The sequence below is a fragment of the Scatophagus argus genome, chromosome 16 (assembly GCF_020382885.2).
Source record: "Scatophagus argus isolate fScaArg1 chromosome 16, fScaArg1.pri, whole genome shotgun sequence".
In the NCBI taxonomy this organism is placed as follows: Eukaryota; Metazoa; Chordata; class Actinopteri; family Scatophagidae; genus Scatophagus; species Scatophagus argus.
In genome coordinates this window covers 11,167,313-11,194,818 of record NC_058508.1, presented here as the reverse complement: position 1 = coordinate 11,194,818, position 27,506 = coordinate 11,167,313, and the positions used below count along the sequence as shown (strand labels likewise).

The window sequence follows — 27,506 nt, the reverse complement described above, 5'->3', positions numbered from 1 at the left end:
CTGTAAAGCAAAACACAACTCAGATATGACAATTACAGTCATGATCTATTAATTAGTCTGTAGGATTCAGTGTGGATCTACTGGATAAATTAGGATGGAGGGTCAGTAGAAATCCTGGATATTCACTAATGTAATGTTGGCTGTGGGTCATTCACATACATGTATCTCAGTGTGACTACAGCTTTGACCGGTTCCCACACATCAGTTAATGAGTAACTGCTTCCAGCTGCCCCCTCCATGTGATTTGATTGGTTTGAAGAGGGAAGTGTTTGAGACACTGGGAGGATTATTTCCAGCATTTGAACCCTCTTTGTCCTATTTAAAATACAGAAAAGTTTGGATTTCATATATCCTTATCTTACTGAGTGGGTTGAGCAGGAGTCAAGTTTCCCATTTCTTAAAAGCCTCTTGTTTAGAGAAAAGAGCATAATGTTGACTGCCGGTCGCTCGGCCACTCTGGCACTATTGCTGTCCTTCGCTTTTGGTTTTGCAGATGCCATTCGACCTTTAAAAAATGGACCCATGATCGATGCTGAAGGAAGGGAATATAAATCTCCCTCATTAAGAACTGATGTGGAAAACATCAGCGGGCCTCAGCTCAATGATGGATCCACTGTCCGTGTTCATTGCACAGAAACGTCCATGATCATTGTGGTGAAGGCTGACCTCTATAAAACTGGACGTCTTGTGTCTCCTGCTGAGCTTTTTTTGGCAGAAGCTGATCACTCACAGAGCGGTCGGTGTCAAGCTGTTGCTGCTGGTGACGCTGAATATGTCATTGAAGCTCAACTACAAGACTGTGGCTCCACATTAACTGTAAGATGTTGATACTTGATAGCGTCACAATGGTTGTTTTTATCTGTGAAAGTTTTTACTTCCTGTCTTTCAGAAAGTACCCAAGATTTTAATGTGTTTTATATTCACCTCCAGATATCTGAGGATCATGTGATCTACTCAAACAAGCTAGTAATCTCACCAGCTGCCGGGTATCATGGCATCACGAGGACGGGACACGCTGTGGTTCCTGTTTCCTGTCACTATAAAAGGTGAAATTTACCTTTGCTTTGTAAGGTGAGGACATTTTTGTTGTTTTAGACTTCTTCATCATGGCTGACATGTTAACTTCCTGGAACAGGACACACGTTGTGAGCAGTGGCGCTCAAAATCCAGCACTGGCCATCTCTGCTTCGGATCACTCCGCTTTGGATCACTCCGCTTTGGATCACTCTGCTTTGGATCACTCTGCTTTGGATCACTCCGCTTCGGATCACTCCGCTTTGGATCACTCTGCTTTGGATCACTCTGCTTTCTCTCTAAAGCTGATGACTGGTATGTGTACACTCTGATGGTTTTTCTTGTAAAGTGTGCATGTGGTGACATTTGTGTCTTCATGAAGATGACTGGACAAGAGAGACAATCTCCAGCACCTTCTATCTTGGAGACCCCCTGCACCTTGAGGCATCCTACATGGGCTCTGATTCGGGACAAAGACGACTCTTCATGGACAACTGTGTTGCTACTCTGTCACCTGACGCCACATCGGTTCCCAGATACTACTTTATTGAAAACCATGGGTAAGTACAGCTCAGTATACAACATGAAACAACACGCATTTGACCTCATTCATGTGAATATCAGTAACAAGATCTACCGTAATGACATGCATGAGAAAATGATTTTTGTCAGGTGTCTCACTGATGCAAAACAGGGAGGATCAAACACTCTGTTCCGACCCAGACGGAGAACGTATTCGCTTCAGCTGCAGCTTAGTGCCTTCCTATTTCACCAGGATTCGAGGAATTCGGTGAGCCTGTTAAAATCTGCATAATTTTAAATGTCTGGAAATGCTCTAAGGTTGTACAATGACACCTCTGGTTTTCTCCCTTTTAGATATTTATTACTTGCCAGCTGAAAGCTACCTTTGGAATGTGGACTAGTAACCCCGTCAACAAGGCTTGCAATTACATACATTCAAGGTGATTGCTTTACTTACTTGACCACAGAAAGCCCTCTGAAGCTTGCCTCTGCTTTACTGTAGGTGAACATGTCCAACCCTGAAAATCAAATCTGTTTAATTGTCAAATGTTTGTTACAGTGTGAAAGTTTATCTACTTTGGTGGTTTTTATAAAGCTAGTCATTATTTTTTTTATCAATGCTTAAATTGCAAGAGAAAACAATGAGAAACTGCAGGAAATCCGTAAACTGCGAATCTTTGAATCAAATCACAAGTCAAACTGTGCTTCTTTTATAATTAATTCTGTATACTTTTCTCATCAGATGGGCAAATGTGGACGGGTTTGATGATGTGTGTCGCTGTTGTGATGGTACCTGTGACCAAAGTTCTCCCAGAACGAACTATAAGACAAATTTGAAAGGTCTGGTCACTGAAGGTATGCTGTAGATGCATAAGACATGTTCATAACAAGTTTGAACTTGTGTTTTTATGTTCAAATGTTCAAAGAAAATGCTCTCCTTTAATAACATTTCTAATTATGTTTCAGATAACGTGGCTTGTGGCACTGTAACTCTTGGTCCATTGATGATTTTCCCAAGCGAGTAGGCAGAGACCAGAAATCTGACAATTAAACAATAAATGTCAGTTACGTGGTTTTAATTTCATTGGTAACCATCACGTTCCACTACAGCTGGTGTCGGTTGGCGTCTGACTGCCTCGATGAAACATCTGAACTAACGGGTCTGAGTGGCTCCAGCTAAACCGGAAGTTGCAAGTAGGTTGCGCAGCTAAACCGGATGTGTGAAATTGGCGGAGTGTATTAGGTGACGGGAATGCGAATTTGGCTGTGGAGTAAACTGCTTTTCACAGTAGATAAGGGGCATTTAAACGACTCATTTTTAGTATAAGTGCCTCTAACTTCCGTGTTACTGTTGTTGTAATAAAACGATGAGTAGTAAATACTGATACTAACATCATTCGCTACTAAAATGTAGTTGCAGTTACACATTGTGGCCACTGAACGGCAGTGAAGAGCCGTGAGTGTGCCTCAGGTCCCTGGTCAAAGGAGACGCAACACGGTTGTTAAAACTACTCCTGGTGACAACAATCGAAATAAAAGTGAAGATACATAGAAAGGTTTGACAAGCCTGATAGCTCTATATGCCACCATCACCATGATGTGTCCGGCAAAAACACTTCACGAAGTCTCCAAATACATAAAACAAGTAGGATGATGTGGAGTAAGACTTCGTTTGGTCTGCACCGGAAGTTGTTGATTGTTTTTGTTATGATTGTCATCATAACCCCACCCCCAGTCTTCTAAATCTAGACACACCCATGACCAGAAAAAAGAAACTTCCATCAGTGTTGTATGCAAGCTCAAAACTGCATCAGCAAATGAAGGAAATTAGTCTTTGACTGCGAGATTACAATCATCGGTAAGGTGAACTACTTTACTTCTTAGGTTATACACGCATATAAATCTTAATTTTTTTAAAAAATAAATCAGTCTACTGAGTCCACAGAGACGTCTAGATAAAATATAAAAATAAATAAATAAAAGTAGGGAAGATGGCAGGAGAGCATCCCAAAAGGACAAATAATAGTCTAAACCAGAGAAAAGTATTCGTAGTAAACAGCTGGATTTAATTTCTGAAGGTCTAATTAACATTCTCTTTGGATTTTTTATTATTATTTATTTATTTCAGAAGTTCAAACGAGCAAATGGTCATTGAGTTTCAATTATATGGACGTTGACTTTAAATGTTTTATGTTGGTGTTAAAATCTGGGTCTTCATTTATGATATCCATCGTTGAAAACGTTGGAGCGTTATGTGATTCTTATTTAGGATATTTAATTATTTTCGTTAAGTTTCGTTTTCAGTAACAGTGGTTTTCAGTTTCAGCGTCCTGTGCTTTGGGGTGGAGGGGAGGGGTTTATTGCGCATTAAGAATAAAAGTTTTAAAACATTACAACATGTGACTTTAATACAACAGAAAACATATAGTACTCTAAGTAGTATTTTTCTGACCTGAAGAAACGAACATTCAGGGTTTGCCATTCGGCATAACCGCGCTTCTTTGCCGGGTTATGCCTTCTCCATCCTAAGATAAAAAATGTATACTCCCACCAAAACGGTGACAACTGAAACTGGAAACCACTCTCGACTATCGAATAGAAACTGCCCGGGTAAAAACAAAAAAAAAAAAAAAAAAAAAAAGACTAACCAGATGAAAAGCACATCAGAAGAAAAAAATATGGAAATAAAATTAAATCATTTTTATTCTGTGGTTCAGTGGAACTGGTTATCAATATACTTGTTTCCTTTATCTGCTCAGGTTTAGTTTTTAATGACAAACTTTATTTTAGATGTCAAATTTTAAAATAATTTCACTGTCCTGTAGGTCCATAAGACTCTTATAGGTTCTGTCAGATCCGTTAGCACACGTTCAGTTCTTAGCGTTCTGCTTTGTCCCCAACAGAGACACCAGAAGACTGAAAAATCTCCAACAGTAACAGAGGTGCTCTGGTGTTGCGCTTCACATGGTAAGAGTGGTCCTTGGACTAGCGTACATGTACATATCAACTTGGATCATAACAAATATTAAACTTAATCTTTTATTGTCCTTAGAAACATCCATAAAAATGGAAGACAGCCCCTCCGAGATGGGTAAGGATGGTATTGCTGCATTTCACTGTGGTGTAGGAAACCTAAGGACACAGTTTGGTGCCATTTGGAATAAGAGACAATCCAGAGAGAAACTAATTCTTCTGTGTTTAAGAAGTGTTGATTTGACAAATTTACCTTTATATGCTCCATTTCATGTGTCAGTGTAAAGCCATCACAAAACATAATTGCGACACACCTTTCAAGAGGAAGAAATACTACATTTTTTCATACTGTGGGGTTTTTCATTGTTATTAGAATTAAATATTATATATTGTTTTGCACTAGACTTAAAGGTTCACTGATATATTTAAATTGTATAATAGGGATACTGACGTGGATATTGGGGTCAGAATTATGATGAGCACCAATGATAAACTGGCAGTTGAAAGAGTAACTGCTGTTGTTGAAAAGATTAATGAAGGGAGGCCTGTCCAACACGATATGTCCAAAGAGCACAATTCATGATTGCGCTCTGGTTGTTTATTGTAGAAAAAAAAACCAAAACATATTTACCATACAAGATGCTCTGCGTGATCCACTATTGTGGCAAAACTGGATAAAACAGCCACTATCATTACACCCACACAATTGCCATCAGCGTTTGAGCAACAGGCATGTAACTCAGATATGTCCATTGTCATTGTCATTCCCTCCTTATAGCATCAAATGTGGAGTTGTCTTACAACAAGTAGTACAGTCATGTTAATTTCAGATCCCAGTTGACAGTAATAAATTATAATATTACACTGCACTACAGGAGAACATCAAAATAAGGGTCAGTTCAACAAAATCAGACACATGCACAAAAATCTCAGACAGCTATTTTGAAATGCTGGAGGATGGGAAAATTTTAACATTTTATACAGCAATTTGAATTTAGGAACCCTTTAAACTGAGGAGGGACATAATGAAAATTATGCGATTAATGAAAGTACCCAACAATGTTTGCTTTTGTATTACAACTATATAATGACTCATAGCTACAGAATTTCTTCACAGTGAAATGGCCAAAGTTGTAGTAAGCTTCTTTTTTCTGACATTTCATCTAAATATTTTGATCTACAGAATGGCAAAATCTGCCTAGTGACAGATGGACAGAATTTCAAGTGAGCTCCTGGCTGAAATGCATTGGAATAAAAGAGAAGTACATAATAAAAATGGAGGAGGAAGAGGTGACAGGACCAGTTCTCACAACTCTACAGGGAGACTATCTCAGCACTACAATTGGAATGAAAAGTGCACAGATTGAACACCTATTGAAGAAAAGAGATGAGCTCTTAATGCCAGAACCAAACAAGTGGAAAAAAGGAAGCAAATTCAGCAACAAAAGTAGAGATGACACAAAAGAAGAGGCACATCTAGGACAGGAACCAAACCTCTCTTCGCAAAAACCTTGTGCCAGGGCAGAAATGGAAGATATTCCTTTGGAGTGCAGTGACAACTCAACTTCTACAGGACTAACTTTATCTTTCTGTGACTATCGGGACTTTGACCAGGAAGGAAAAAACTGCAGATATGTCAAACACAATGTACTCCCTCCAGAGACGGGAATTGAAAACATGATTCTTCCATGCCATGAATATAAGTCCCTGGAGATTGCACACAAACTAGACTCACGAAGGCTACAAGTGAAAGTAGCAAGTGAAGTGCTAAGATTTGCATGCGCATGCATGAATATGCGAACTAATGGGACAATTCATTTTGGGATTATGGATAAAGTAAAAGGCAAACATCAGCATGGTGAAATTATAGGAGTGCCTATCAGGAGTAGAGAAGATTTTGTTGACGCACTAGATTACATTGAAAACTGCTTCAAAGATTCAAATCAACAGTCAGATGCCAGGAAGTGCATAAGAAACCCCCGATTCATTGAGGTCATTGACAAGGAAGCTACTGAGAAAACATGGGTCATTGAATATGATGTTGTCCCAAAAGCAAGCATTGTCAAAGATAAACTGTACTATGTTGGCATCCCAAAATTCTCTGAGAAGAATAAGAAAATAATCCATGAAAAGAAAGTTCCTTTCCACAGAGTAGGCGCTAATACACCTCAAGTATCCGATGATGACCTTGTTCTGTTCATTCAACAACTGCGTGACAAAGACCAACAGAGAGAAGAGGCAGAATCTTCAGGCAATCAAACAGTCGATGACAGTAGAGAGGATCTAAAGAGGAAACTCTCCATCCTTTTAACATCTGGGAAAACGTATATGGACAACTCTCTCTTTTACATAATAGTGACCAACAAATTTCAGCCTGAGCATCTTGACAGCATAAACTTCTTGCTTCACATGAATCTATTCTGTGTATTTGATTTTGACCCTGATTCAAAGACATCTGGTCTTTGCTGTAAATATAGGAAGCAGAAGGCAGTAACCCTTCACTTTCTTGGTGATTACACCAGTGAATCAATTGATTCCTTGCAACTTTTTCAGAGAACAAGCTGGATTTTCTGCAATGGTAGAAAAAACTTCCCTGATGGAGAGGAACCTTGCGATGAAAGAACCTGGATCAAAACGAGAAAGAAAAAAATGAAAAAAGTGGTGTCTCTCATCTGCAATGACTTCCTTCCTAGGAGTTCATTTGTAGTCCTCTTTCTGCTCATGTCAGATGTTGAACAGCCACTTGTGGAGACATTTCATGAGTTTTACGCTGAAATGAATGGACACGATAATTTTGCAGTCATATCAGAGTTGAAGGAAAACTACAAAAAGTGGTCAAGTCTTGCCCAGGTGTCTTGTCACATGTCTTCACTCAAAGACATCAGCATTGTTGGTATGTCCCTGTCTCATGTGGATGCCACAATTCAAAGCATTCAGATCTCAAAGAATCTACCCACAAGGACACTGCCAGTCTTAAAAGGAGGAGTATGCTTCTTAAAGTCAGTTGAAGAGGCTATGTTAGATTCTCTGGAAATCATCAGTGTTGACCAGTGTGATGAAACAAAAGTGGAGATCATGAGTAAGGAGGAAATCCAACAAATTGAGAGCTATTTTTATAGAGGTGGAAAAATAGACTGGATCAATTTCTGGCTTGCTGACAAACACAAGTGTGGAAATATCATAAAGAGGGATGCCTATAACGAAGCAAGCACAATCCTGGACAAGATAACACATGTCACCAAAGCCATACGTCCCATTGAGAGTGTGAACATATACCATCATCCCGGCAGTGGTGGAAGTACAGTGGCACGACAGATCCTCTGGTGTTGGAGAGAAAAGGTACGATGTGCAGTTGTTAAAGAGTGTAAGGAAATCACAACTGTGTGTGAGCATGCAGTGATGCTGAGAGAACATGACGAGAAAGACAAAAACAATTGTCTGCCAGTGCTCTTGCTCTTGGAGGACCGCAAGGCAGATTACATAGATGATCTTAGACGGGAGCTTGGAAGTGTCATTGCAACCAAAAAAATTAGCCCCTCTGTGTTGTGCTTTATCCTACTCATCTGCAACAGGTCAAATGATCCAGGAAGAATGTGCAGAGCATCACCTACCCAAACAGTAGCAGTCAAACATGAGCTAACAAATGGAGAGAAGGAACTGTTCTCAAAAAAGCATGAGCAACTCATATTGGAGTTTGAACCACGCTTCATCCTGACATTTGTTCTGATGACTGAAGGGTTTGAGGCAAGTTACATTGAAAATTTTGTGAAAAACCTTCTAGATAAGATTGATCACTCATGTCCTGTCACTCGTCTCATCCGATTTGTGGCTCTCTTGAATTGCTACGTTGGAGACTCATACATATCTGTATCGCACTGCGAGGCATCTCTTGGCATAGTTACACATGACAGAACACGGTACCATGCATTTGTGGGTCATCTTAATGACGAAGCTAGGCTTATTTTCATCCACCTTAAAGAAGGTTCAACACACATCTCATCAATACGGATTATTCATTCACTGGTGGCAAAAGAAATTTTGAAACAGCTGTCTACAAATTTGCCTCAGAGTGATATTGCCATGGATCTCATCAATGACAAGGTACTGATCAATCACAGGTTCGGCAGGGATGAGTTCCTGAAGTTCATTAGAGCTCTATTCATCAGACGCAACAAAAAGAGCAGAGGAGATCCAGAGGACACAGCTTTTTCACCCCTTATTGAGCTTGTCAGCACTGAAAGAGGTGGTCTTCAGAAAGCTGTTGATCTCATGAAAACTGCTCACATAGCTTTGGGAAAAGATGCCTATGTGGCACAGCAGCTTGCAAGGCTGCTCTACACAAATTTGAGATTTGAAGAAGCCCTAAAATGGGCACAGGAAGCAAAATCGATTCTTCCACATGATACATTTGTTCTTGACACCTTGGGACAAGTTTACAAATGGTGGTTTTATCATTTGTATGACACCCTCGAGGAAAAACAGCCATCCCCTGAAAGGGCAACTGAAATCATAGACACTGCACTCAAAGGAATTTCTTCCTTTAGGGCTTCAGAGAAAACACCAAAGAAAGTGACTGTCAGCCTTAATAGTTCTTACCAAGGGGAAGTAGATGTTGGCTGCAGGCTGCTAAAATTCCTGTCAGGAGTAGATGTTTTTTTAAACAATACTGGAAAATCAGAGTTGATGCAGTACTTGTTAACAGACTACATACCAGCAGAGGTCAACAAACCCTGGCAGAGATTTCATCAGCAGTTGAAAGGATTAGAAAAGAGCTTGAACCATGCACTTGAATGTATTTCTGAAGACCTGAGCTACTTTCAAACTGACATTAGTGAAGAGGATGAAGAACTTGATGCAAGGGATCCAGAACAACTACACAATCCTAGAGAATGGCTGACAAGGAAGAGTGCTGTTTATGCTAGATTTTTTTGTGATCTCTCAGACGAGAGTGAACAAAGAGCTGAAAGCAAGAGTAATGATGTGACTGGTTCAGCTGAAAAGCTTTCTACTTTCCAAAGACAGATGAGAACCTACAGGCTTGGTGGAGGAAATTTTACATCCATCGTCTCTTTACTTTACGACATCAACCGGGAGAGGGCAGGAATAAAACTTGAGACAATAATTGGCATGTACCCAGAAAACCTTACAAGGAATTGCTTGGACCAGAGAGAACTTGCAAATTTCATCATGTGCCAGATAGCTCTTAACTGTACTCTACCGGGGTCCACAAAGCTCATGACCCTTGAAAAGCTTCAAGATCTCAGCAAGAGATTCATTACAAAGGGGAGGAACATGTCAACAGCAAGTGCTCTCTTCCTTCTCTCCCTTCTGTTTTGGCCTGAGACTAGCAATGAGCTCAGTTCTGCTGATGCTGACATCCTTTTATCAGCTCTTGATGCACTTCAGAAACTCTGCTGGCAAAAAAGCCAAGATGTTTCTCAGAAGAAAAGCAAAATCGTGACTCACTTCTTTCTGGCAAAGGCAAAAGGTCTTAACAAGATTGTCCACAGAACTGCTATTGAAAAGCAGATTAAAGGTACTCTCAGTGAAAGAAAACTGAAATGGCTTGGAGGGGAAGTGTGGAAAACCAAGGAAGTTGTGCAGTTACTGAAACGTGTTGAAGGATGGACAGAAAATGGAAATTTGTTTGTTAACGGTGGAACCAGAGACACCAAGATTAGGGTCATTCCTCGATATTCTGCCTCCTTGCCCAATGGAAATGAAATTGTCACCTTCTACCTGGGCTTTTCATTCGATGGAGTGCTTGCCTTTGACATCCAAGTAGTCGAATAATGTTCCCAGTGTGAATCTAGGAATATTGGTCCTATATTGCAGTAGTAGAACTTTCTTTTCTTTCTTTCTTTTTTTTGTAGAGGACACAAAACAAACCAGAAGAAATGGAAATTCTGGAGATTTATTTTCTGAAAGAATGAACTGAATGTGTCAATTGATAGTGAACAAGAAAAGTTGTTCCTCAGATGATATTTTAAATGGACCGCTTTTACATATGTATTGCTATTTTGTAAGATGCATCCGGTGGGATATGATTCTCGAGCAGCATGAACATTCCTTTTTGAAATGACAAAAACAAGCGCTCGAGCACCAAGAACTGAGCTGATCTAATTTTAGCCTCTTTTTTTGTTGTTTAGCAGTAATGTTTGGTTTGTTTTTTACACAGTATTTACCCTTGGATTATTTTTTTAACATGATTATGTTTTGAGTTTAATACTTATTTGTCTTTTTTGAATGATCTGGGCACAGCTAAACTGAACCAGTACACACAAAGTCTGTGTAATCAAAATCAGACCATTTGACAACGAGACTGCAAATGTGAGATATTAAGACTAAGGTTATTTAAGGTAATATTTCAAGTATATCTGGGCAGAATATTTGCTGTATTAGTCTTGATGAAAACCATATTTTATACAAAGAATCTTAGAAGCAGTTTTTTTTTCTTTTTTAACTTTTGAAGTTATTTACTTCCTATTCATGTTGTATTTACATCTAGAAGAAATGCTCCTTACTTTTGGTATAAAGCTATTAAATCATGTGCATCTTTCCACAACATTTTGGAGTGTTTCTGTGGAAATTCTTGCCCATTCATGCAGTAGAATATTTGTGAGGTCAAGTACGAGTGTTGAATGTAAAGACCTGGCTCGCAATCTCCGTTCCAGTTGATCCAAAAGTTTTCAGGAAACAAAGTTTCTCTGCAAATACATGACACTAAAGTCTTGATTCTATTTCAGCCATCAAGGGTTTTCACAAGCAGTTTTCCTTGTTTCATTACTTCTAATGTGATCATATGGTAAATACTAAAACTGCCTTCCACCTACTTGGAGCTTTATAAATAGACTGACTTTCGCTGGACTTTAAAAGTTGGATGGGTCATCGAACTGATTTTAAATGTTTAGACATAGTAGAAAAAAGAAAAAAAACATGTCAGAGTTTATGAACTATTTTATTTAAGAAAAAACAGTAAATATTCACAGAAAGTCCTGGAGTGTACTTTGAGGGACAGACAATAAAAGAAATATTCATGATTAGATGACTTTTTGACTCAACTTCAAAGCAGAAAAATATCTCTTCCACAGCTTCCAACCTGCCCCAGTACCATCATACTCTCAGACAAGGGACAAAATAACTGTACAAGCAGAATTAACCTTTAAATAAAACTGTGCTCTTGGCAGGTAAAAGCTTTCAAAACCTTCTGTGTGATATTTGATAAAGCCTAGACTTAGCTTAGACTGACACAGCAGATAGTTTTCAGCAAACAATCGACCAATATTAACTGGATTTTCATATTAACCAGACATGATAATGCGGTCATACTTACCAGTGAAAACTCTAACCTGTATTGATAATGAAAGCACTGAATCATTTGTTTAATCATGATTATCAGAAAAAAAAAAAAAAAACAAACAAACAAACAAAAAACTGTTGAGATGCTGTTCACATTAAGCAGAGCTAATGAAAAGAAATGTGTTGCACACTCAGGTACAATGATTTATTAGACAGTTATTCCACAAAATCATACTGAATGGTTGGCTTTCATTAGCATATAAATGCTTACGAAATGATGAGGGCTTTTTTCCCCAAAAAGACCTTCAGGTGACAGGTGTTAATATTTCATTATGTGTACACAAAAAACACAGGTTGACAGAAATTAAAATTACAGCAGTGGTACTTACAGCTTTAACTAACCTGTTACTGGCAGAGACTCTCCTTCATGTAAGTAGTTAAATGCAAATGATCAAGTGCGGAAAGCTGATAAAACAAACAGGATTAAGTGATAAAGCCAATTTCCAAGCATATAAAAAGTCATTTGTTAATCAAGCCTCCCATTAAATCTACATAAATGGCTGTATGTGAGAGACAGTTAATGGTGTCTATGTGGAACTCTTGAATGATTTGAGTTTTGACCAAGCCAAACTGCTGTGGACTGTAGGACTTCTTAATAACTAAACCTTCTAAAGGAATATTGCTTCATTTAATACTAATAAGTAATAATAAGTATAAGTCCATACTTTCAGTATAAAGTTATTAAATGAAAACAGAGCTTCCTGCTGCTCTCAACAATCAAGAATCGAGGATACAGGTTCAAATGCAATAAGACTTAACAAGAGTATAACTGACACGAAGTAAGATGCCTGAAAAAAATGGTGCCTAAATGCAACAACACAAAACAAGGGCCTTCACCAAACTTGCTGCAAGTTTGGGGACATTGAGATCCAACAGCGTGTATGCTGTGAGGGCCCCTGGTAATGAATGAGAAGACAGAAAATGGTGAGACTTGCCTCAGGCTGAAACAGGGCTACACTGAGACAGGGCCTCAGCCAGTCCCCCATGGCATCGCTACAGGGAGAAGAGAAATCTGGGTTTTAGCACTACAGCCATCAGTGACCCGGAAGTTATGTAGCTGTACAATGCACTCGCCGTGTCAAAGGCCAGCCCGCCAGTGCCATGTACAGAGCATCAATAAACACACAACCAAAAAAAGTGTGCTTATTGCAAAAAGAAAAACATTTACTCACATTTTTAATTTCAACCCAACAATAAGTTAAAAGCAAAGATGCATATTTCTGTCAATACTGTTCATCTCCGAGAAAACAAAAGCACAATCGTCATGTAGTTTACAACGAAGTACAAACCTGCTGTGACGTCTCTTTTCCCACTAACGTCCCACAAAGAAGAGTCTTACATTTTTGCCACATTTTATTACAATACAGTTTTACAACAATACATATACCATTTCATTGAATACTTCACTTATTTTAGGTTCAAAGAGTATTTCCTCATTGAACCATGAACACAAAACAGAATGAATGCTGAAACTTAGTTGAAGCCCTCACCAAACAAAGTTGGGGACACAAAGTCCAACAGCACTATGTGCTGTGAAGGCCTCACTGTTAAACTTAGAACAGAAATGTATTCACATAAAACTTGCCTTGATAAAGGGTGGGTACTGCCCATGTAACTCCAGCGCCTTCACAACACTACGAACCATATTACTACACTTCTATACACCTAAATGAAACATAAGAAGGAAAAGAAGCCACAGAACAGAGATGGTTTGAAACAACAGTTCAAAGCCGTGGTTAGGTATAGTGTAAATATTTTCCATGCGCTCTGTGATGCCTTTATAGGTCTTTTGTTTGCTGTTCATTCAGTGTCTCTTCTTCATAGCTCAGTAGTAGAATTAAACACTATGTCGTCGTACTACAAATACCAATACTTGTTTGTTTACTAGCAGCTGGGGACATTAGAAAAGGGTTGAGTGTCCAAACCTATTGTAGAGAGGAACGCAGACTTCATCAGTAGCGTCCTCCAGGAGACATGACAGAAGGTCTCACACCCATAGGTGGTCGTGTGGGGGCTCCCTGGTACCCTGAGGGAACCACAGGAGGAGCCTGTCCATATGGCGGCATCCCTCCTGGCATGTAGCCCGGCATTCCCTGGGGTGGACCACCATACTGGCCTGCAAGAACACAGATTGATTGGCTGTTTACAACACCAATGTGACATGAATGCATCATTAGCCACGGTGCTGCTTTGAGCTAAAGTCTAACAAAATTTAAAAGTGAATTTCCCCACTGCGGGATCAATAAAGTTCATCTTATCTTATCTTAACAGCTAACGTCCTGACAAGGGCAATGCTAACATGCTGATGCTAATCAAGTATGTTTACTATGTTCACCATCTTAGTTTAGCCTGTTAGCATGCTAATATTTGCTAATTCGCACTATATACAAACTACAGCTGACAAACGATTTATATTCCCTATAAATCGAGTATTTAGTCATTAACTAAAGTATTGGATAATTTCAAACTTTGACCTAATGATGGCATTTTAAGAAAGATCAAAGAATTATAAGGATTCATCCTCTGGGGACATTTCCATCTTTTGAACAAAGCCACTGGCATAGTGAGTAACGAGTAAGTCTCATTCAATACTTGTTAAGTTTTAACATTTCTGAAGAAAAATATAAAGAGATTCTCATTCTGTAGTTTTGTACCCAACAAGAACAACAAGCATAAACTCTTTAGGTGAACAGATCAACCAAATGCATAAAACATAGGTGGTGTGGTGTATACCAGGTATGGGATGCCTCATGCCAGGCTGCTGAGAAGCCATCATGCCACTCATCGGACCCACTGATGGGGCTGCAGTGGTGGTCTGGCCTTGGCGGGGAATACCGCGCTGGTACCTGGGCAGTTGAGCCCGCAACTCTTCCTACAGGCCACAGAAAGCAAATAAGGACAAACAATTTGACACTGAGATTCTGTAGCTCAACCAGAAGAAACAAACAAGAAAATTAATAAATCATTTTCATTTTTTACAAAATAACTTTGCTACTTTGATTTACTATAATTAACAAACTTTTTTTCCTCGAAAGTGCTACTTACTTTAAAAACTATAAATAGAGACTGTTGCAGCTGGACTACTCACCAGTGAGATATCCTCATCAGGGTGGATCAACTTACTGGTTGCACTGGAGGTGGTTAGGGTGGCGGGCTTACTGGTCACAGTAGAGGGAGGTTTGGATACCGTACTGGTTCCAGCAGAGGGGCTGGACACAGCTACGGTGGCCTGAGTGTAGGCTGGGAATGTGGGCTTTGAGGGATCAGAGGAGGTGGAGGGGGGAGGGTGGGGGGACCCTGACACTGTCTGCGGACTCTGAGTGGGGAGGAGAGAGGAAAACACATTAGTGTGACTTTGCTGAATGGCTTCTAAATTTACCATGGGAGACACTTACATACTTCATATATCATACTTTAGGTTACTCCCATTGTTGAAGGTTATTTGGTCCATATAAAGCTTGGCATTAATGTTATTGTTTGTACACCGGCTTAAGATGGATTAGGTCAGACTGCCTCTGGATTCATCTTTCCCTAAATGCTTGCATCTCCTTTTTCACTTTCACTCACCCAAATCAGAAAAACATGCTTTCACATTGGGCTAGGCAATAAGATGATCTCAATAGGGGAGCCGATAAAATTTATGTTGATTAACAACGATAAGTTTTGGACTTGTATTCACATAAAAACTCCCGATGAGGGTAGATAAATCAAACTAAAACCCTAAAAGTGACATACTGTGCATCATGCTTTGGCAAATCTGTTTTCCACTGCATTATGACATGTTAATGCCAAGTCAACCGCGTCTTATTTATCTCTACAACATGTTAACACCACTGTCGTTACACACATGGGAGAGTAAGCGTTTAAAGTATGACTTGAGTAAAAGTCACTTTGTCAAAGCCTGCAAGAAAACAAATTCAAAAGAGCATGCTGTGTCAGAAATAAGAAGCCCGCCTCACAAATATAAATAACTCTCCATTTTAGCATTAGTTTTAGTATTCTGTAAGTGCAGCTTTGCAGCAAAACAAAACACAAATAAAAGCATGTAGCTAGAAATGAAAATATATATATATATATTTTCGAGCCAATCTCTTACAGTTTTTTTTTGCCAAAACAGCGCTGAAAAATAAAACAGACTTAATCTGCCCAAGGACACCACAGACAAATTACACAATTGTGTGCAGGCCAGTTGTAAAGCTGCAGAGTCAGAGTAGAGCAGGCAGACAGCTGCATACTTGTGATGTGATAGAAGACAGAACGTTAGGGGATGCAGACTGAGAGTCTGCACTTGCTGAGCCTATACTTGTACTTGCGACATGACTGGTCATCTGCAGCACAGGAAAAGAGTAAAGCATAGGAAACACAAGTAAAATAATTCTTCACTTAAAGAAATTGCTGTCTGTGTGAGACACAGAGAGCTACTCAAACAGGCGAAGATAAATTCAAGAGGAAAACATAAAGTTCGGCCCCACTGGAGTGCTGAGAGAGATGAAAAGTGGTTAAGTGGAGTCATAAATAAAGATTTTACCTGTCCAGAAATGGGGAAAAGAGGCTTTGTGACATCAGGCTGGGCTGAGGGGGTACTCGCAGCAGGAACAGCAGGTCTAGTCAGTACGTTTGCAGCCGAGGGGACCTGAGCCATGTGTGTGATGCCTGGGCGGTGGCCTACCGGAGGAGGCATGCCTGACACCAGCAGGTCAAATTCTTTATATGAGGAAACAAGAATAGCCTCACCACAGCAGTGTTACTACACATTTACAAACTTTCATTTACGAAATTTATGAATTAAAATTTATTAATTCATATCAAAGCGATGATGTGGAGATGAGTGTTTTCTGAATGCGTACTCTGGCAGGGCATTACCTGGTGGCACACCTGGCATCACTGGAGGCATGCCTGGACCCGGAGGCATCATCCCACTCATTGGTATCATCCTGAATACATGAGGAAAAAATATCTGTGTTTAAAATTATAGATTTAACGAAGATGGCATTGATTAAATAAACATTCGATTAATAAAGTATTTACCCCGGAGGCATTCCTGGCAGTACGGGTGGCATTCCTGGCATCATTGGTGGCACACCAGGCATCATTGGGGGAATTCCTAAAACACAGAGATAGAGTTTTATAACCTCAAGCGTGTTACCACATAAAAAAACCTCATGTAATTTTTAGTTTTGCTTTAATCAATATGCATATTCCCATTTTATCACAATGCCTGAATTTAGAAAAGGGTGTTTAAAATAGCATATTCTTATCATTTTGGGGAAAATACAATAAGTGAATACTTCATTTTATCACAGTATTCAAGAGCAATTAAACTTGTTTACACCCTGATTGATCTATCAGTCTTTGAAACATTTTACAACACATGCTGCAACACAACAAAATGTCTAGCGGTTGTATTGAATCTAGTCTCATGTATAGATGTGAAAAGAAGAGCCTGAAGCAGAGCAGTTAGAGAAAAGTGAAGTAAGATACAGCACAAGGGTTAAGCTTAGGTTAAATAATGAACAAAAGTACAGCTTGTAACGACATATGGGACAGCTTCTTTTCTAAACAGCACAATACCAAATAGTGTTATTCAGGATAAGCTCAATAGGTGGCTTTATGCTAAGTCATTGTTTCCCACCTGAGTAGCTGCCAGGAGGTATCCCTGGAGCACCAGTGCCAGGAGGCATGCCAGGCTGGGTCATAGGGGGGATGTAGCCTGTCTGGGGCTGGCCTGCAGCAGGCTGCTGGAAGGATGGACCAGGCTCATCATCTTCATCGTACTCATCAGAGTCGTCCTGGTTCTGCTTTTTCTTCTGAGTCTCTAAAAGCAGGGAAGGCCACATTAATGTCTAGAAGAGACCATAACAGACATAATGACAGCACAGTAAGGTAGGTAAGTGAAAATACCTTGGTTCTTTTGTTCTAGCACTCTTCTTCTCTCTTCCATGTCTTTTTCAGGAATACCCTCCATACCATATATTTCCAGCTCAATATCTGATCTTCCAGGTATTGCATTGGGAACTCCATCAATGGTCTCTTTATGTACCTAAGATAAACACAATATGGTGAGCTAATTCTGGTTATAAACAAGTGATTTGGTTTGATTTCAGAATGATGGTTTGTATTATTTTTTTTTCTCACCTGCATACAGTGGATCGCAAGACCAGGGCCAGTGTACAGCTTTTTATGACAGATGTGGCACTTGAAATGCTTGGCCTTCTGGTGCTGAATGAGAATCTTTTCATCATCAAAATCTCTGTTACAGTACCTGAGATTACGATCAGGAAACTCTCTGAATGAAAAACTCGACCAATGTCCCGCTATTTTGCACCTGAACACGACGTGCATTGGCATACTCAAAAACACTTCGCTACTAAGAACACATAACAAGATATCAAACATAAATATCACCCTTATTTAATATCCTGGCATAGTATTTTCTTCTGGTCGATCAACTTAAGCAACATCGAAATCAACATCAATACTGTCACGCTGACTACATATTATATTACATATAGCCTAACATTACCGTTACACACTTATTATAGGAAGCTATGGTTAACTTACAGTTAGCTTAACAGACAGGATAACGCAGCCCACCTGAGTCATGGGTCTTGATATGGAGAACATAACATTCTAACACTAATGGCAACACACAGAAAAGGATACCAGCACCAAGGCTTCATTTGCTTTTTCTTTTTTCTTCCCATGATTTCAGAACGGTCGGTTCACCGCCCGCTAATGAAGACAGCTGGCATAACAACAGGAGCGGAAATGAAGCAAGTGAAGATGGCGTCGACTCGCCAGCTCCGGAACTCCACAAGAATCTGCGGACCCAAGCGCCCTCTGGTGGTCCATTATTTATATGTTAAAACGCTTTATTAGACCATTCACGTCTACGAGAATCTTTAAATATTGTTTTGCTTCTGCAAAGACTAAAAGATCCTCCACGTCTATGCACGTTATGAATACTTTTACCATGCATTTTTCAGCCGTCCTCTAACTTAACAGTGGATATTACATCGTCTAACGTTACACAGACACACAATTCATACAGTTGAATTTATAGATATTTACTCATGCATTTTTTTAACTATGAAAAAGTTACAATATGAACCAGTGTTTATTTTCTGTGATGAATACACCAGCAACCGAGAGGTCAATATTATAGTCGGACATGATTGAGGACGTACGCAGTCAGTTACCGCGCGTGCGCACTCGGTATGTAAACGACAACGGTGGACAGATACATTTTGAACCGCTGCAGCTTGTGCAAATGCGAATTTACAACATTAATATCGGCCAGAGATCACAACATTTACCACCTTAAAATACCGTCAACTAAACAACAGAAACGCACCCTTCCTGTCTGCCATTTCTAGGCGGCTGCTAGCTTACTTCGTGCAGCAGTAGGATCATGTTTGCCTCTCAAACCTCGTCCTTCCAGGATTCAATTGACGTGGAAGAGAGGGATGACTATGACAGCGAAGAAATTGCAGGATATAGCCAGAAAATACAGTTGAACTGCTACTACACCATCTATCTTTATCAGGGAACAAGGTAATGGTTGTTATTACTTGTCCCTCTTTTTAATGTCTGAACTGCTGTTGTTGGTGAACGCTCTGCCACAACTTAATGTCTTTAATTAATATAAAACTGCATTTGCATTACATCAACGGTATAATGTTAATACGTGTTAGGAATTCTGGTATATTTATGTCATTTAATGTTTTAAATTATTTTCTAGTTATTTTTATGGTTGGATTATTTATTATTGTTCACTGTTGCTGCCTTTTGTTTCACAGGACATCACACAATTGATATATTTTTTTTCCCCGAATACAACCAGGTCCCTGGTGTGAATGAGTGTTTTTCTGTGTATCACTGTTTCGTTTATTCTATGAGTCTATGATTCTTATCTTGTAAGCACTCTACGGTTTTTGTAGTTCCCTGTTCCTGTTCCTGAACCTGTTGGCAGTGACACTCAAGCAGGTAAAGCCAGAATTACAAATTAAAAACTAACCAGGTGATGAGTGAACTGTCAACTGTCTTAGATCTGAAGCTTCTGGGGAAAATGTGGCGTGGAACCAGAGACGAGCAGACTCCACAACCAGTCAGGATGACTTTAGGTAACAAAGGAGCCGTTCACCTACCTTCTCCTCGCTTTCAGTGGTCGTTTCTCTTTTGGCTTTCACCATTGTGCTTTGGTGTATCCACGGGCTGTCACTGGAAATCCAGTCAACATGGAATCAATGCTGTCTTCATCCATGGTCATTGCTGTGCTGCTGAGTTACATGGCCTCACATTAGTCACATTAGGTCTTTCCCCATCTGAATGGGTCTCTACTTCTGTGTGTCAAGTGAAGTTGGCCAGAAGTGAGAGAAATTCTTTTGATTGTCTGTACTATTGAAGAAAAATGGCAAAATACTTTCTGTCAACGATTATGTGTTTTTTGACGCCCAGCGGGGCGGCACAGTTGTTGCTATGTGACTCAGTTGTTTGTTGTGTTGGTTGTGGCCAGTTGTCATCAGCTTTCCCCATCTGTTCTCCATCGACTTGAGTGGCTTCCAAATTCCTCATTGCCTCTACTGGCTACTTTTGTCCATCCTGACTTTCTGTCTTGTCCACAGCCTGACGCTAATTGACAGCAGCCTGCCATCGGAGGCAGAACCTGAGCTGCGGACCTACATTTCAAGGAGGCTGAGCAAAGGGGCCCTGCTCGGAGGGATGGGCAACATCGCCACTGTGGAACTCAGGTAATAATTTCACGTTTTGCCTCGCAACAGTTCATCAGTTGTGTTACGTACTAACCAAGAAGGACACAAAATCAATGCGCAAAACAATCCATGATCATGTTTTACCTTAATTTTCTTGGACAGAAGTACTGCATGCTTCATTATTAGACTATCAATGATGTCTTAGTGGACGTAGCCTGTTTGAGTCCATCACAGTAAAAAATGAATTTAGTAGGAAATGAAAGTTCTGAGGTGGATACATAAGTAAGTTGGTTTACGCAGATGTGTTGATTATTATTATTTTCTTCCCAGTATCCCAGAACAGGCAGTTGGCTGCTACTGCTGTCTGCTGGAGCAGGAAAGGTCTCCCGAGCAGCCTGATGCTGATGGAAATGGATATGTCATCTGCTTTATGGGTGGCTCAGAAAAGGGACTGAACCTATATCCTTTAAGCACAGCTGTCTATTGCATAGTGTCCTCTTGAAATCAACCTTAATTATAAAATCGCTCTAATGTCACACAGGGCCAATAATTCCAATTCCTTGACCCAGTTCACATTTAGATTAGAGCTTGATAAATACGTCCAAGGCCTGCATAGCAGCCTGCAAACCCCAGAGGTATGAGAATGTAATAACAGTGTAGTGAAGTTACATGTATTGTCAATACATTATTAATGAAATGTTGATTTGTCTGTGTGTGTGTCAGCTGCAGAACCTTGAGACAGACGTGCGTCCCTACCTGAGCCGCTGGTACGAGGAGTCTGTGATGCACATTCATCGGGTTGTGCAGCTGGTCCAAAGCAACATCAGCTTCTTGTTACATGCTGTGAGTTATTTTTCTCCCACAGAATATAGAGCCAATAACAAAACAATACACGCTGAAAGAGGCTTGTCTGAGATACTGGAGCTAAGATACATTAAATAATCAGAGGAAAAGCATTAACCCACTCTGATCTGGACTCTTTCAATGTCCTAATGTGTGATTCAATAAATTATTTTTGAATAAATTGGAGTGTGCATATGCTTTTCATATAACTTCACCTCAGTAATGTACCATCGTGATCATGACCACGAGACACCCCACCTGCCCTTTTAAAAAGATTGTAAACATTATAGTTGTAAAAAAAGTAAAGAAACAAACGTCGAAAAGCACACTTATTTTGGAAAATACTTTATAGTGTGATTTCACAAGGCATGGACTTAAAATGGAGCTCATTGTTGTTTGGGTTTTAGTACTCGGACCACTAAAAGAATATTATTTGACAAGCTCATCGCCTGTGTTTATTTCCAGGTAATATAACACAGGTACTAATGCTTATTGTTTGAAAATAAAAAAGAAAATATCACTGTGTTTTTAGGCAAACTGTTTCTTAAATCTCTATGCATTTCTAATACTGCTATCCATTTGATTTATTTTGTTATCATTACTGCATGCACAGATTCTTCCAGAACATTACATTTCACTCATTGAATTTTGTGTATGCAGGCTCTGAGTCACACACACGTGGAGGTGATTAATGCAGACGAGAGGACGAAGGCTGATGTCTCCAGGTGAGTTAGTTTGCCTGCCTGTTGTTTATGTGCTTCGGCCTTTAATTGTGTTTTCTTAGCTGTTGAATGTGTGTTTTTTCTGTCCCAGGTTCATCAAGGCAGCCAGTCTGCAGGGCCTGTCCCAGCAAGACACTACAACAGCTTCTTTGTGTAAAGCTGTCTCAGAGGACACACACTCTGACCTGATCATTAACTGCTCCACCAGCCCACCCACGCTCTCTAACACTGGTATATAAGTCTCCATGATCTGTACTTGATGAGGAAGAATGAGTTTGTATCTCTGACCTGTGTGATTCTGAAATTCTAACACAGATGTTTTCTCTTCTAGTCAGTAATCGCTTCTGTGACGACTGGATTCAGGCATTTCTAAACGCTGCAGAGCGGTGTAATCCTTTCCTGCTCAGACAGATTCTGGAGAACTTCAAACTAAAGGTGATAAAACATACAGACGGACTACAACAGGCTTCGTAAAGCTTTTATGGGGTCTGGACCCTGTTTTCAGGTCCTAAGATTTCCATGACCCCAGCAGTTACAGATTAATTTATTCAGCGTATCGAATATAGAATACTTTAGTATTTTATATAGAACTTCAGTTTGGTTATTGCATCTTTAAATTATGCTGATGCATATTTTTTGTTCAGAGAAAAATGAAACAGTCCTGATAAAAATCAGGATATATAAAAGATAAATAAACTTTGGGCAATAGCTCTCAGTTGCTCTTGGAAGATACTAGTTCACTGTATAACATTGTCTTTCCTTCATCCTGATCTCTTCCCCGTTTTAACTTGTGTCTCTCTCTTTGTCAACCACCACTCTCACTCCGCAGGCCATCCAGGACATGAACAGCCTGAAGCGTTTTGTGCGGCAGGCGGAGACGAGTCACTACGCCCTGTTTCGTTGCTGCCAGTTCCTGCAGGGCTGTGGAAATGGGGACGTGTTGCTGCAGAATGCCAGGGCCGAGCACAGCGACCTGCCTGAAGCCTGCAGCATCATCACCGTCCTGGAGGAGTTCCTCAAGGAACAATCCCAGGCCCAGGCCTGATTCCATGACGACCAAGTTGTGGAGCCTCAATACTTTCTCTGTTGCTGGTAAGACAGTCTGCTCCCCCAGTCAGTCAGTCAGTCAGCAGATAACCAAGCACCAATCTAAGCGTAGCACTACATCCTATGTTAAACGTACTGCTGCTCCTCGACGAGAAGAGTGGTGGTCAGATCCAGAATATGTACTGTAATCAACTGACAACTTACAGCTTCACTTCTTTTAATAGCCTGAGTCTGTAGCATCAGAGCACTAATCTTAACAATTAGCTGTTAATTGGGGATCATAGCAATGTGAACTGACAGATGAATTCAAATGAAGAAGAAAAAAAAATCAGTGCGCAGATCAGTTTCAATCTGTTTTTAGAGTGCTACTTTCCCAGTCTTTCCATTTGCTAATTATTTTTGTTGTGTGAATGTGTGTAACAATACTATGAACCAAATATTATTACTAGTGTTATGCTAAGTGACAATGATCACAACCCAGACTAAAGCCTCTGGTCATTGGTGAGGAATAAGGAATTTCTTATTTCATGACCAGATTTTCTTTTATTGTTGTTCTGTATTATATTTGATTGTATAAGTTTTCTTTTGGGGAGAAACATATTAAGAATGCACAAATCACTTTTATGCATTGCTTGTGACATAGGCCTTCTTGATTTCTTTCATTTCAGTCCAGTACCTGCACTACTATGTTATTCCTGTCTAGTGAATACCACTACTGTATGTACTTATGTCTATCAAGTGATGTTAGATGGTTAATCCTTTCTCCTTGGGAATGCAGTGTTGTATACATAGCATGAATATCATTCCCTGTTTACAAAAATCTTCCTCCCCAGCCATCAGCAGCTGAAGACTTGACAAGGAAAAGAAAAAAAAATATTAAGAATAACGGGCACAATGTGACTGGTAACTTATTTGCTAAGCTTTTGTTAAGTTTAAAAGGCAACAACATTAATATCCTCAGAAAAAGTAAAAGTAATGATGATGTATAAAAGTGCTCACAGTAAATGTAAACATGCTCGAGTTTTATTTTCCTTTCATTATGTACCTGCAAGTGTTTATGTTCTATTAAATCCATAAAGGGTGAAAGCTGAAACTATTCCCATTCAAACCAGTCCAAAGTGTGTAACACAGCAATATCAATGTTGGTGGTGTGTACCTTCAAACTGTGAAGCAGGTGATATGTAAATGAGTCATTTTACTATAGTGAACCATAGTGTGACTGACCCACAGTGTGTGATATGTATATATTCTGTACAGCGTGAGCTCTATGGTTATAAATGTTTATGCGGTTCTCATTCTCAGAGAAAGAGAGCTGAAATAAACACCACAGATGAACCTCTTTGTGTTTGTCTATGTTGTCTGGTATATAAAAGTTACAAAAGTTGTGCTTTATTTACACTTGTTATATCTCTTGCATAAATACTGTTTGTCTCACACAAACCTGTCAAGAACAAAGCTACAGATATCAGGCACAAACAGTTGGATGTTTTTTTGGGCTGGGCGTCGGGATGCTGCTGTCATCCGGTCTGTCTTTCAAACCGGACCTCATATCATCCAGTAGGATCTGTCCTCCTGCTGCTCCTCTGAGTACAGACATAACAGAAGTATGAGAAATGAGGAAACGTTTCCAGCTATGGCCCATATGGCTTTTGTTACATGACTCATTCTGTGGACATTTAACCCAGTGTAAGAAGACAAAGATGTTGATAGGGTGGAAAAAGCGACAGTAACATAAAGCAGGATTTACCTAAAGTCCAATCAGACATTGTCCTCAAAAGAGAGCTCGGTACATCATAGATGCTCTCCGTGGGGTCTGACCAAATATACCAAACAACAAAATGTTTACTCATTTGGTATTGCCAAGTATATACAAGTTAGCTGCTGAAAAAAAATCAAAACAAGCAATCTCACCCGGATATTCAGCAGCCCTCTTGTAAGAGAGAGGAAAGTCATACACGCCCTCGTCCGAGTCTCTGATGTCACTGATGTCACATATCTCTGCAGAGACAACACATGACAGGGCCTATTCAAACCATCATCCTACATGCGTGTTATGCTGTAGCAGACTGTAAGCTTAAAGTATATTTAAGATCTTACTTCTTCTAGCTGGTAAAACGTCATAATCTCCTTCTTTGCTCAACCCACTGGACCACTGAGGACTGATGGGAATGTCCGCACTATTTAGCTCCTCAGACGAGAAGATGTGTGAATCGACGCTCCTGATCTCGTGGCCTGTGAGGGCAGAGAGGGGCCGAGCAGGCAGCGACTCCGTCACACTGACGCTGTGCGAGCACGTGGGTGAGCTGCTGTCCTCTCTCTCTCGCTGCTCATACGCTTCAAGGCTGAGGAGAAGAGAAATGGCCTGTAACCTGGGGCGAAGGAGACTACTTGCAGCTGTTATACTTCTGTTAGAACAATAAAAATCACCCAAATATATATCAAGAAGTCCGGCTCACAAAACATTGATTGTTTTAGTTTTGGTTCAGGCTTCCTGGCTTCCTACGTACTGTGAGTTTGAGACCCGAGAGGTAGAAAGATGCATGGCTTGCCATAGGTGTCCTACCCACTCTTGTCTGAGAGCTGCTGTCTCTGCTGCCTACACACACACACACACACACACAGAGTCATGTTTCCATCACATTTGGGGACATTTTATCTTACGTTCAATACCTGGAGGCTTAACCACCACCTAACCACAACAATAAACATTACTTGCCTAATCCTAACCCTTAACTTAACCATAACATAACCTTAAAGCAAGTCTTCACCCTAAAATTGAATGATTTACATTATGGGGACGTGTGTTTGGTCCCCATAAGTGAGGCAGGTTCTTGTAATGTGACTGTGAAAATAAATTTTTATACATATATATATATATGTGTGTGTTCCTGTAGTTGTGGGGACAAAAATTTATTTTCACAGTCACATTACAAGAACCTGCCTCACTTATGGGGACCAAACACACGTCCCCATAATGTAAATGATCAAATTTTAGGGTGAATTCTTGCTTGAAGGTTATATATATGTGTATGTATATATATATATATATATATATATATATATACACAGACCAGATATGGCACACTCAGCATGCCCACAGATGACAAGAGCACAACAGTCAAACCACAGTGGTGACTCACCAGCAGTTTTCTCTTTCCATTGGTCATGATAATCTCAAACATGAAGCGTTTGCTGCCAGCCGTCTGGACCTCTCGCACTGACTGCACCTGACCCGAGTGATGAACAGGCGGACAGACAGATAGATAAGACCAATCAGTCCAATGTGGAAACAAAACAGCCGTGGTGGAGGAAGTACTCAGGGTGTTTACCAAAGTACACATAACAATTTCACTTTCATCAAAGCACATTAATATCAATATACTTGTAATAATAATATTCTGTAACGTCAGAATATTATTATAGTGGATTATAATGAGGACTTATTTTTATTACTTTATATATTGTCATCTGTAAAACTAATAAATGAAGCACTTACTGTGTAAATATAGTAATTGCCCTTCAAGTGTGACTGTAAAGAGAGCAAAGTAAACACAATCACTTTTGAGTCACTGAGATATTTAAAAGGAAAAAACCTTGCAATGTAGGTTTGTCAACTGAGCACTGTAGCCATCTTTTAATTTACTGTTTGAATTTTGTGAATAATTGGTACTAAGCAGGACATTGACAGGAAATTCAATGTATCTACACGTATATCACTAGTGCGGATTTAAAATAACTTAACACCAAAACAAATGTGTACTTACAGCGCTGCCATTCTTCTTCGTATAAAAGAACAAAGTTGTATTTTGAAGTCTGAACCAATACGTCACCCACCTCATTTTCTACAGACAGAAAACAAACACCAATGTCACTTTGTTTAAATAACCATACACTCACATTAAACACCAAATTGATTTGTTAACTTACCATAGTATCTTTTCTTTTCTGCAGGAAGCCCTCAAACAACAGCTTAGTCCCATCAATAGACATGTTGGCCCTCAGTGGTGATTTCACAAGGTGACTGACAGTTGTTAATTCAGTCTACCTGTGTGTGTGTTTGTGTGCGTGTGCGTGATGTGACTTCCTCTTCATGCGGCCTGAGAGCAGTATCACTCAGTGGTACAATTTACTCACTTCTCCATTTACTGGATTCACAAAAGTCCCAGTTGTTCACACCAACAGTTGATCTTACATTCATTTCACATGTCCAATTTTGAAATGAGCAATTGTACTACTGTCCTCATCACACACACACACACACACACACACACACACATATACAAACACAAACAGTGATATCACTGGGTGCAAATGT

The 27,506-nt window shown here is 39.8% G+C and overlaps 5 protein-coding genes across 14 annotated transcripts; 3 read left to right on the top strand and 2 right to left on the bottom strand.

The window, feature by feature from the left end:
• The first annotated feature begins 212 nt into the window (after positions 1–212).
• On the top strand, positions 213–2,921 carry LOC124072598 (zona pellucida sperm-binding protein 3-like). The gene is made up of 9 exons (XM_046414107.1): positions 213–816; positions 931–1,046; positions 1,136–1,329; positions 1,397–1,574; positions 1,687–1,804; positions 1,891–1,976; positions 2,279–2,391; positions 2,503–2,557; positions 2,647–2,921. The coding sequence occupies exons 1-9, from the start codon at positions 430–432 to the stop codon at positions 2,714–2,716; spliced, it is 1,317 nt and encodes a 438-aa protein (XP_046270063.1). The 5' UTR covers positions 213–429; the 3' UTR covers positions 2,717–2,921.
• Positions 2,564–11,076, top strand: LOC124072593 (sterile alpha motif domain-containing protein 9-like). Of its 2 annotated transcripts, none has more exons than XM_046414098.1 (4): positions 2,564–2,730; positions 4,440–4,503; positions 4,589–4,627; positions 5,693–11,076. In XM_046414098.1, exons 3-4 carry the CDS (start codon positions 4,603–4,605, stop codon positions 10,300–10,302), a joined length of 4,635 nt encoding a protein of 1,544 aa, XP_046270054.1. In that variant the 5' UTR covers positions 2,564–2,730; positions 4,440–4,503; positions 4,589–4,602; the 3' UTR covers positions 10,303–11,076. The 2 variants fall into 2 exon arrangements, with proteins under 2 accessions (XP_046270054.1, XP_046270053.1); XM_046414097.1 differs by lacking the exon at positions 2,564–2,730 and adding an exon at positions 3,060–3,394.
• Positions 11,077–11,450: 374 nt separating this feature from the next.
• znf207a (zinc finger protein 207, a) lies at positions 11,451–18,712 on the bottom strand. Of its 8 annotated transcripts, none has more exons than XR_006845552.1 (12): positions 18,532–18,712; positions 18,004–18,130; positions 17,770–17,908; positions 17,501–17,683; positions 16,897–16,972; positions 16,732–16,802; positions 16,397–16,572; positions 14,957–15,184; positions 14,602–14,740; positions 12,211–13,984; positions 11,843–11,858; positions 11,451–11,514 (listed from the first exon to the last, which is right to left on the bottom strand). XR_006845552.1 is itself a non-coding variant. In XM_046414104.1 (11 exons), the coding sequence occupies exons 1-10, from the start codon at positions 18,570–18,572 to the stop codon at positions 13,821–13,823; spliced, it is 1,344 nt and encodes a 447-aa protein (XP_046270060.1). In that variant the 5' UTR covers positions 18,573–18,712; the 3' UTR covers positions 11,451–13,533; positions 13,794–13,820. The 8 variants fall into 8 exon arrangements, 4 of the variants coding, with proteins under 4 accessions (XP_046270060.1, XP_046270062.1, XP_046270059.1 ...); XR_006845549.1 differs by having other exon boundaries at positions 11,451–12,861; positions 13,454–13,533; positions 13,794–13,984; XR_006845551.1 differs by having other exon boundaries at positions 11,451–11,858.
• Positions 18,713–18,740: 28 nt separating this feature from the next.
• c16h17orf75 (chromosome 16 C17orf75 homolog) lies at positions 18,741–24,055 on the top strand. Of its 2 annotated transcripts, XM_046414108.1 has the most exons (10): positions 18,741–19,422; positions 19,917–19,991; positions 20,493–20,618; positions 20,910–21,038; positions 21,154–21,214; positions 21,303–21,422; positions 22,083–22,147; positions 22,236–22,375; positions 22,476–22,579; positions 22,974–24,055. In XM_046414108.1, the coding sequence occupies exons 1-10, from the start codon at positions 19,280–19,282 to the stop codon at positions 23,187–23,189; spliced, it is 1,179 nt and encodes a 392-aa protein (XP_046270064.1). In that variant the 5' UTR covers positions 18,741–19,279; the 3' UTR covers positions 23,190–24,055. The 2 variants fall into 2 exon arrangements, with proteins under 2 accessions (XP_046270064.1, XP_046270065.1); XM_046414109.1 differs by lacking the exon at positions 19,917–19,991.
• A 576-nt stretch (positions 24,056–24,631) lies between these two features.
• Positions 24,632–27,455, bottom strand: LOC124072602 (interactor protein for cytohesin exchange factors 1). The gene is made up of 9 exons (XM_046414112.1): positions 27,119–27,455; positions 26,956–27,033; positions 26,688–26,720; positions 26,332–26,418; positions 25,699–25,787; positions 25,289–25,533; positions 25,103–25,189; positions 24,939–25,004; positions 24,632–24,774 (listed from the first exon to the last, which is right to left on the bottom strand). The coding sequence occupies exons 1-9, from the start codon at positions 27,179–27,181 to the stop codon at positions 24,737–24,739; spliced, it is 786 nt and encodes a 261-aa protein (XP_046270068.1). The 5' UTR covers positions 27,182–27,455; the 3' UTR covers positions 24,632–24,736.
• Between the last annotated feature and the right edge of the window lie 51 nt (positions 27,456–27,506).